The sequence below is a fragment of the Salvelinus alpinus genome, chromosome 15, assembly GCF_045679555.1.
Source record: "Salvelinus alpinus chromosome 15, SLU_Salpinus.1, whole genome shotgun sequence".
In the NCBI taxonomy this organism is placed as follows: domain Eukaryota; kingdom Metazoa; phylum Chordata; class Actinopteri; order Salmoniformes; family Salmonidae; genus Salvelinus; species Salvelinus alpinus.
Genome location: NC_092100.1, coordinates 16193654 through 16203495, shown reverse-complemented (window position 1 = coordinate 16203495; position 9842 = coordinate 16193654). Strand labels below are relative to the sequence as shown.

At 40.6% G+C, this 9842-nt stretch overlaps 1 protein-coding gene across 3 annotated transcripts; it reads left to right on the top strand.

The window, feature by feature from the left end:
- Nucleotides 1-2058: 2058 nt before the first annotated feature.
- LOC139539550 (vascular cell adhesion protein 1-like) lies at nucleotides 2059-9842 on the top strand. 3 transcript variants are annotated; one of them, XM_071342606.1, is made up of 7 exons: nucleotides 2059-2331; nucleotides 2672-2947; nucleotides 4378-4698; nucleotides 5093-5353; nucleotides 5563-5838; nucleotides 7774-8034; nucleotides 8735-9842. In XM_071342606.1, exons 1-7 carry the CDS (start codon nucleotides 2295-2297, stop codon nucleotides 8914-8916), a joined length of 1614 nt encoding a protein of 537 aa, XP_071198707.1. In that variant the 5' UTR covers nucleotides 2059-2294; the 3' UTR covers nucleotides 8917-9842. The 3 variants fall into 3 exon arrangements, with proteins under 3 accessions (XP_071198707.1, XP_071198710.1, XP_071198708.1); XM_071342609.1 differs by having other exon boundaries at nucleotides 2064-2331; nucleotides 4408-4698; XM_071342607.1 differs by having other exon boundaries at nucleotides 2064-2331; nucleotides 8432-8871.

The window sequence follows — 9842 nt, the reverse complement described above, 5'->3', positions numbered from 1 at the left end:
ATAAAAACAATTCAAAGAAGTTCAGGAGTTTCTTCGTTTTGCTTCTGATTGTTTCATTTCAGATTGCAATCAAAGTGTTTTATATCTTTTCTCCAAGAAAAGCTACAGCTTATTACTTACTGTAAAAAGTATTACAGAGGATAAAGTTGGATATTGAAAATATTGTTAATCACATTTCTATTTGTTTCCATAGTCACAGGTTTAAGTTTAAATGTGCAACATAGTCTTACATTTAAAATAGATCATGGGGTATTGATGGGGTAGATCCTCATCAGGGACCTCTGAGCACATAAGGCGATCTGGAGCGTAGTGGCCCTCGTACAGAGGGGTGTGATGGGTTAGATCTGCGGTGAAGAGAATCAGCGGATTACAACTTTATCAATTTGAGATTTTAAAACATAACAACAAGAAAAGGACATTCCTGAAGAAACTTTGTGCACTCAGCTAGCTAAAAGTTATTATTAGAATTGATGAAGACGGAGCACTCTGTGTACTAGACTCTCTCTGTCTGTTTTCCAACAAGTAAGACTGATTTAGAGTGTACATTCTATACCAGGGCAGTGCTCTTCCACACCTTCCAGCCCCCGCTGAAATCTCATTGAGATACCACAGCAATTTCATACGATCCAAAGGCGCCTGACCATAGCCGCGGGAAGTAATTTGGGGGTGGGGTTGCAGCTGTTATCCGGTGAAGCATGGTGGTGGCAGCATCATGCTGTGGGGATGTTTTTCAGTGGCAGGGACTGGGAGACCAGCCAGGATTGAGGGAAAGATGAACGGAGCAAACTACAGAGAGATCCTTGATGAAAACCTGCTCCAGAGTGTTCATGACCTCAGACTGGGGTGAAGGTTCACCTTCCAAAAGGACAATGACCGTAAGCACACAGCCAAGACAACGCAGGAGTGGCTTCGGAAAAAGTCTCTGAATGACCTTGAGTGGCCCAGCCAGAGCCCGGACTTGAACCTGATCAAACATCTCTGGAGAAACCTTAAAATAGCTGTGCAGCGACACCACCCCATCCAACCTGACAGAACTTGAGAGGATCTGCAGAGAAGAATGGGAGAAACTCCAGGTGTGCCACGCTTGTAGCGTCATACCCAAGAAGCCTTGAGGCTGTAATCGCTGCCAAAGGTGCTTCAACAAAGTACTGAGTAAAGGGTCTGAATACTTATGTAAATGTGATATTTCAGATTTGTATTTTTAATAGATTTGCAAAAATGTCTAAAAACATGTTTTTGCTTTGTCATTATGGGATATGATGTGTAGATTGATGAGGGGAAAACTATGGATTCAATTTTAGAATAAGGCTATAACGTAGCAAAATGTGGAAAATGTCAAGGGATCTGAATACTTTCTGAATGCACTGTATGTGGGTGAATACTGGTCTGTAAATCAGACTGGTCTTATCACATGGACGTCTATATCCTCAGATGCATTGGTGTTGTCCTAGAAATACATTCTAGTTATATTGCTATGTGTATACTTAATGCTGCATTTAGGTGGTAAACCATAGAGATAGCCTACATATATTTATGTTAATGGGGATTTAATTTAGCTCAATACATGTTGTATACATTTAGGCTCCCGAATGGTGCAGCGGTCTAAGGCACTGCATCTCAGTGCTAGCGGCATCACTGCAGACCCTGGTTTGATCCCAGGCTGTATCACAACCGGCCGTGATCGGGAGTCCCATAGGGCAGTGCAAAATTGGCCCAGCGTCGTCTGGGTTAGGGGAGGCCAGGGTAGGCTGTCATTGTAAATAAGAATTTGTTCTTAACTGACTTGCCTAGTTAAATAAAGGTTAAATTAAATTAAATAAAAAAATACATGACAGACAACCAGGCAGGCAACCAGACAGATAAAATAAATCAATATAGTTCATGTATGGAGCATGTCTATGTTAGTTAACATATCATGTCTGGGATTTTCAGAGGGATCCCAAATATCTTGCTCAGCTGCTAAAATAGAATTTAATCACGTTTTAAAGGAAACCATCTTGTGTTCCATTTAAACCAGCAGAGGGGGTTGTCATTCACAACCAAACCAGACAAAGAGAGAGAGAGAAAGAAGAGTGAGAGAGAGAGACAGAGAACGAGACTAGAGGCCACTCAAGGAGTGGGGGAATTCATCCTTGGTATTTTAAGGGGGTGTTTTAAATATATATTTTCCCCCTGTTGGTATCCCCCTATTACAAGTGATAAATCCACAGGCTCTGGATCTGGACACTGGGCAGACCAGACACAACATCCACAGCATAACAAAGGAGGACTAAGGAAATTTACAGTCTAGCTCAATGTCTCTGTTATGGATAGTGATACTACCAGTAATAGGTAAGCTTATATTTCTATCATTCCAACATATTTATACTTTACAATCAGTGTGACTTGTCTTCAATCTATATACTGTAGGTAGCCTACTGTGTTTCATGCATTTTAATATGATTATGGGTAGGCTTGCGATGTGAACTAATCAGAAAATGTCAGTATTGTACTTGACGATATGTACATATGCAGCCATAGTAGGCTAAATATTCTAATTTACTAATAGGCCTACCTTATAACTAATAATTGACTGTCATGACCTCAACATTCCTTAGACTACTTTATAGTTACCGTTATGTGTTATTGATTATGAATGTGAATTCTAATTCATTCTTATTTTACATTTCAGCCTTTGCATTTCATGTGGAGCTAAAACCAAAGAGTGCATTTTTCAGAGTTGGTGATAGGCAGGAGCTGCGATGTTCGGTGAAGGATTGTAACGAAAAGGTTACTATGTCCTGGGCTTTGCTGGGGGATAAGCCCATGTTTGCTAAAATACACACCTCAGGGTCGGAATCCGTGGCGGCCTTTGACCCTGTGATGACAGTACATGATGACATACTTCTCTGCAAAGTCAGTTGTGGAGCATTGACCAAACAACAGCGTGTGGTTGTCAAAGTGTACTGTAAGTCCATTAAACTTGATTCAGTAAGCCATCATAAACCATTGTAATAAGCCAATATAAAATGCATATGAATGCTTATAAGTTTGTAACTGATTATTATAAATATTATGAATGCTTATGAATTGTAATGCTTATCATACTTATAAATGCTTATAAATGAAATATGAATGGATCAATAAATTGTTTATTAATACTTTAATAATCACACAACGTATTGTAAAGTTAGCAGTATGTAACTTAATTCATTAGTGAATTTAATCAGTCCAATTGAATCAGTTCTACAGTGACTTCAGAAAGTATTTACACCCCTTGACTTTTCCACATTTTGTTGTGTTACAGCCTGAATTTAAAATTGATAAAATTTGTTTTTTTTTGTCACCGACCGACACACAATACCCCATAAAACAGTTACAGAGTTTAATAGCTGTGATAGGAGAAAACTGAGAAGGTACATTGTAGTTACTCCACAATACAAACCTAAATGACAGAGTGAAAAGAAGGAAGCCTGAACAGAATACAAGTATTCCAAAGCATGCATCCTGTTTGAAATAAGGCACTAAAGTAAAACTGCAAAATATGTGGCAAATAAATGTACTTTTTATCTTGAATACAAAGCGTTACGTCTGGGGCAAATCCAACACATCACTGAGTAGCACTCTTCATATTTTCAAGCATGGTGATGGCTGCATCATGTTATGGGTTTTCTTGTCATGTCAACGGCAAGGACTATGGGTTTGCTTGTCATGTCAAAGGCAAGGACTACAGAGTTTTTATGAATACAAATAAATACAATAGAGCTAAGCACAGGCAAAATCTTAGAGGAAAACCTGTTTCAGTCTGCTTTCCAACAGACACTAGGAGACAAATTCACCTTTCAGTAGGACAATAACATAAAACACAAGGCAAATATACACTGGTGTTGCTTACCAAGATGTCATTGAATGTTCCTAAGTGGACTAGTTACAGTTTTTACTTAAATCGGCTTGAAAGTCTATGGCAAGAATTGAAAATGGCTGTCTAGCAATGAACAACAACCAATTTGACAGAGCTTTAAGAATGTTTATAATGTACACATACTGTACAATTCAGGTGTGCAAAGCTCTTAAACACTTACCCAGAAAGACTCAAAACTGATATAATCACTGGCGACAGTGATTCTAACATGTATTACTTAGGTAAATTAGATATTTCTGCATTTCAGTTTCAATAGATGTGCTAAATTATCTAAAAACATGTTTCCACTTTGTCATTATGGGTTATTGTGTGTAGATGGGTGTTAAAGCAAAATATAAATAATCAATTTTGATTTCAGGTTGTAACACAACAAAATGTAGAATAAATAAAGAAGTATGAATACTTTCTGAAGGAACTGTACATGTACAGTACATGTTGAAAGTAGGTCTACGAATTCCAATTTCAAACATGTGTAGCTGCCCTACGATCGACATTTGATATTCCAGCATTTCCAGAGGCTCCTGTCATATCAGGCTACGACCATCTTCTCTTGGGCCAGTCCAACACTCTGACATGTGAGGTGATAGACGCTTATCCCGTGGAGCACCTGCGACTTGAGTGGCTGCGAGGAGACATCACGCTCCAGACAGACGCAGAGTCCGTTGTATCTAGCTACAGGTTCACGCCCACCCCAGAGGATAAAGAGGCAAGCATCACATGCAGAGCCTCTCACGATCAGGATGGTGTGCCTGATGAAGAGAAGACCAAGGAAACCACCGTGTCTCTCACAGTGCTTTGTAAGTTACTAAAGTATAAATGTTAGACAAAGGGTAATCTCTGTTAACCCAGTGTAAAATCTTGCGGAATTTGGTCAGCTGTGCGATTCATTTCTGTTTATGTGTTAGAAATGGAGAGTTCTGTCCCCACCCTCACAAAAAAAAAGTCACACACCCAGGACTCCCCCAGGACAACTGGTTCAAGTGAACTACTATACAGTTTGGAAACATTTGGAACTTAACTTTCATAACGGCAACAAATAATATTTTGAATTCAAAAGATACACTTACCATGCACAGTTTAGTAATTAGCAATGTCTCAATGGAATGCAATGTAATTTGAGTCATGAATATGGATTAGATTGAGACCTACCTACAACAACCACATCAAAAATGTATTCTTTATTTTCTCCAGATGCGCCACAGAATATATTAATATCTGAGCCGACTGCTGTGAGAGTTGGCTCCAGTCTCACGTTGTCATGCCATGCTGAAGGGAACCCCAGACCAGATACACAGTGGAAGGCCATTGGTCCAGATGGACAGGCTGTTATTGTGGGGCAGAGAGAGGAGCTTGTCCTTACAGAGATGACACTGGTGGATTCTGGTCAATATGAGTGTGTGGTGAGCAACACCATTGGAAACATCACAGCCAGCGTGAACGTCATTGTTCAAGGTAGGATGACTTTGAATTTCCCCTTGGTTCTGTATTTTGGATCATTACTGTTTGGTGTCACTCTGTGATAGTTTAATAGTTAGGAGTAATCTTTATAGCTTTGTCTAAAAAGTCTGTTTGGAGGAGCAATCTCAATAAAGCAATGTCTAAACTAGCAAGCTAAAGTTTTGTCTTGTGTTCTCTATCCTGGATGATTTCCCTTCTGGCAGCTCCCCCAACCAACACCACTATCACAGTGAGCCCAGCCAGTGAGGTGAAGGAAGGGGAGAGCGTGACGGTGTCCTGCCTGTCGGACGGAGTTCCAGTGGGACGTATGGTGCTGAAGAGACTCTCTGAGGGCCAGGATATAGAACTCCAGTCCAGCAATGGCTCCTCCACCTCCTTCACCCTCTCCTCTGCCCTGCTAGCAGACTCTGCTCTCTACCAGTGCGAGGCCTTCAATGAGCACGGCAGCCAGCGAGCTAGCACACACATTACAGTCAAAGGTGGGTGCCAGGCTTCTGGCAAGAACACAGCACATCACGTCTTTATTCCGCTCCCACGCATTCATACTGGCAACAACAGTAAACTTTCCCTAACCCTGATTAGCTTTTTTTGCTTCTTCAATGAAGTTACTGTTCTCTACAACCACAGATCTCTTGTTTTTGCTTCTTGTTTATGGTCTTGTATTTTCTCTCATTTGTTGGAGTGTGGCCGTTCTATCGTCATGTGGCAGCTGCAGTGGTGTAAAGTATTTAAGTACTTTTTTTGGTATCTGTACTTTACTATTTATATTTTTCTTCTCTACATTCCTAAAGAAAATAATGTACTTTTTACATTTTGATTGTCCAATTCACACACTTATCAAGAGAACATCCCTGGTCATCCCTACTGCCTCTGATCTGGTGGACTCACTAAACACAAATGCTTTGTTTGTAAATTATGTCTGAGTGTTGGAATATGTGCCTGGCTATCCGTAAAAAAAAAAACAAGACAGAAAATTATGTTTTTCTTAATATAAGAAATTTGAAATGATTTATACCTTTACGTTTGATACTTAAGTATATTTAAAACCAAATACTTTTAGACTTTTACTCAAGTAGTATTTTACTGGGTGACTTTTACTTGAGTCATTTTCTGTTAAGGTATCTTTACTTTTACTCATGTATGACAATTGAGTACTTTTTCCACCCCTGGGGAGCTGTCAGTATCTAAGAACATGCTGTATAAGTTCGTCATTGGCTGAGCTGTTGTCACACTGTACCAAAATAGAATATCACACTTATACCACACTTAACACTGCACAGGAACTCAACAACATGAAATGACATAAAGTCATTCTAGATAATGGATTCTATAGAACATGCCTCATTGATATTTCACACACTGTTGTCAGTAGTTTCACACATTTTGCACAGTAATCAACAATATAACAGACAGTAATGGTACGAAAATCTCATTCCAAAATCATGGGCATTAATATGGAGTTGGTCCCCCTTTTGCTGCTATATCAGCCTCCACTATTCAGGGAAGGCTTTCCACTAGATGTTGGAACATAGCTCTGGGCACTTGCTTCCATTCAGCCACAAGCGCATTAGTGAGGTCGGGCAGTGATGTTGTGCGATTAGGCCTGGCTTGCAGTCGGCGTTACAATTCATCCCAAAGGTGTTCGATGGGGTTGAGGTCAGGGCTCTGTACAGGCCAGTCAAGTTCTTCCACACTGATCTTGACAAACCATTTCTGTATGGACCTCGCCTCACCTTTGTGAACGGGGACATTGTCATGCTGAAACAGGAAAGCGCCTTCCCCAAACCGTTGCCACAAAGTTGAAAGCACAGAATCGTTTCGATTCGTTAAGATTTCCCTTCACTGGAACTAAGGGGCCTAGCCCGAACCATGAAAAACAAAACGATGCTTGGCATTGCGCATGGTGATTTTAGGCTTGAGTGTAGCTGCTCGGCCATGGAAACCCATTTCATGAAGCTCCTGACGAACAGTTCTTGTGCTGACGTTGCATCCAGAGGCAGTTTAGAACTTGGTAGTGAGTGTTGCAACCAAGGACAGACGATTTTTATAGCAGCACTCTGCGGTCCCGTTCTGTGAGCTTATGTGGCCTACCACTTCGTGGCTGAGCCTTTGTTGCCCCTAGACATTTCCACTTCACAATAACAGCACTTACCAGATGACCGGGACAGCTCTAGCAGGGCAGAAATTTGACGAACTGACTTGTTGGAAATGTGGCATCCTATGACGGTGGGGTGTCCACATACTTTTGTATAAATATTGTATGTTGCATTGTAAACTGCCAATAGACTAAAGGTCGTACAGTATTTCAGACTATAACTGTACTATATTCATACAATGTTTTCCTTTGTTGTCCCAAGGCAGTCTCAAGTGTCTTCCCTCAGTATTGATGTGTGTTCTATTTTCCTTGTGTCCAGCACCTCCTAGGAACACAACAGTCCTGATATATCCATCTGCTGAGGTGCAGGAAGGCCAAAATGTCACCATCTGCTGTCGCTCTGTCAGTTTCCCCCCACCTGCTGTGGTTTTAAGGAAACTGGATAATGGCACAGAGCTCTACTCCCCGGATGGGAACTTCCTGCTGGTTAACCTTACGCCCAATGATACAGGCCTATACCAGGTGAATGTTACCAATGACCTGGGTTATGAGACCGAGATCTTCAGCATCAACGTCATAGGTGAGTGATGTGGTTCAGTGTTCGTTCTTTAGCTTGGCATGCTAGAAGAAACAGGAAGAGAGCTCTTTATTTCCCTTCACCACAAATATAATTATTATATTTGTTATTATTATATGAAATATAATTCACAATAAAACCAGTTACTTGAAACCACTTTGAACCCCATGTTGAACTGAGAAATTGGGAACAGTGACTACGGATATAGACCTGACAACAGTATACAGTAGTTTGAGAACAGTGAAGCTTGCAAAAGCCAAGGAAATTCCATCCACCAATAACAAACACTGGTGTCATTTGAGAGGACTCGAATGCTGTAAAAACATCAAATCAAAAATGTTAGGCAATCTGTCTCGTCCTCACTGTCTCCCTGTTCTTCCCCTCCTCCCTTGGCTTCCAGAGAAGCACTCCAGTACTTCACCAGACTGGAACCACATAGTCATTCCTGCTGTCTGTGTGGGTATCATGGTGACCACCACGGGCCTAGTCCTGGACTACCTGAGGAGAGCCAGGAGGAAGGGCTTCTATGAGCTGGCCAAGTGTAAGCCCGGGTCTGCATAGACTAGAGGAGTCTAAAACATGCGGTCCGGAGCCAGATTGTGGCCCCCACTTGTGCTACCAAAATGACCATGTACTGTATAAGTATCACATCGGTGAGTGTTTTGTGGTTCCTCAGGCAAAATTACTTTTACACTGTGTGCAGAGGCATACCAAGGGACAGACCTATCTGGAGTGGAGAGGGAACAGACGAGAGGTTCGTCCACTGTCAGGTCTCCGTTGAAGGGCAGAGGACAAGGCCGTATGACCTTTGGATGTTACTGGAAGAGGAAAAGAGAAGTACCTTTAAGGAGGTGTGGTCTTCTGGATGTTTTTCATTTTTATTAAACCTAAGCTAAAAGTCAGTAAAATGTTGAATAATCTAACTGTCTGCAACTAACTATCATTTGCTCATTTTTTCACTTCTTGGCAGCTTTCATTGAACCCATTGATGTCTAAGTGTCACAACTATTGGATGAATGCAATATGTTACATGTTTTTAAACAAAATTATACAATTTGTAATTGACTGTGATAAAAAGTTGAAATGTTTAACAAGTTAATTACAATGCATTTGAAATGTACAGTTTAAATTCACTTTGTTATATCAGTATGGGATGGGAAGGTGGTTTCCCAACAATAGGTGAAGTCAGTATTGTGGTAATGTAATATAGAGAAGCAAGGCAAACTGCATTTGCCTCGTGGCTTTTTTTGTATATAGGTCTTTAAAGATGGAATCTGCAGTAGGGGAAACAGCGTCACTGTACGCCCCACAGCTGTTGTTATTGTTTTTGTTTTGTTGACGAAGCAGAGCTGGGGAGTGTCGTAGTAACAAAAAAATGCAGTACATATGCTGGTGTTCTTTCGCGCGTACAATCATGTCCGCGGCGGGAAAAACACAGTGTTTGTTGTTTGCATTAACTTATTTGGTTGTTGTAATATCGCAAACGGATGTGGTAATTTCACCATTAAGGATTCCAGCTTTAATGTGGACACTTACTAGAAGTGTTTGCATGTGTGGAGAGTGTGCAATGTGCATGGAGTATTTTTGTCCCACACCATTTACTTTATTGCTGTGGGATATTAGAGCCGGTTTGGTACGTGATTAAAGAAGCTGTTGTTTTTAAATCAAAGCCTATATAGAATGTATTTGTTATGTTTATGACTGTTCATACTCCTTTGTATGTTTTGAATATGTTTTGCCCTATTTTTTGTGAATTGTGTTTGAATTGTACGTTTGTAGAGATGTTCATTATTAAATATTTATTTACATAA

Excerpts from the sequence above, each read along its gene's own strand:
- LOC139539550 (XM_071342606.1), top strand. The coding sequence starts at position 2,295 with ATGTCTCTGTTATGGATAGTGATACTACCAGTAATAG. Across the intron at positions 5,839-7,773 it reads CACACACATTACAGTCAAAG|CACCTCCTAGGAACACAACA; the intron begins GTGGGTGCCAGG and ends CCTTGTGTCCAG. Across the intron at positions 8,035-8,734 it reads CTTCAGCATCAACGTCATAG|AGGCATACCAAGGGACAGAC; the intron begins GTGAGTGATGTG and ends CACTGTGTGCAG.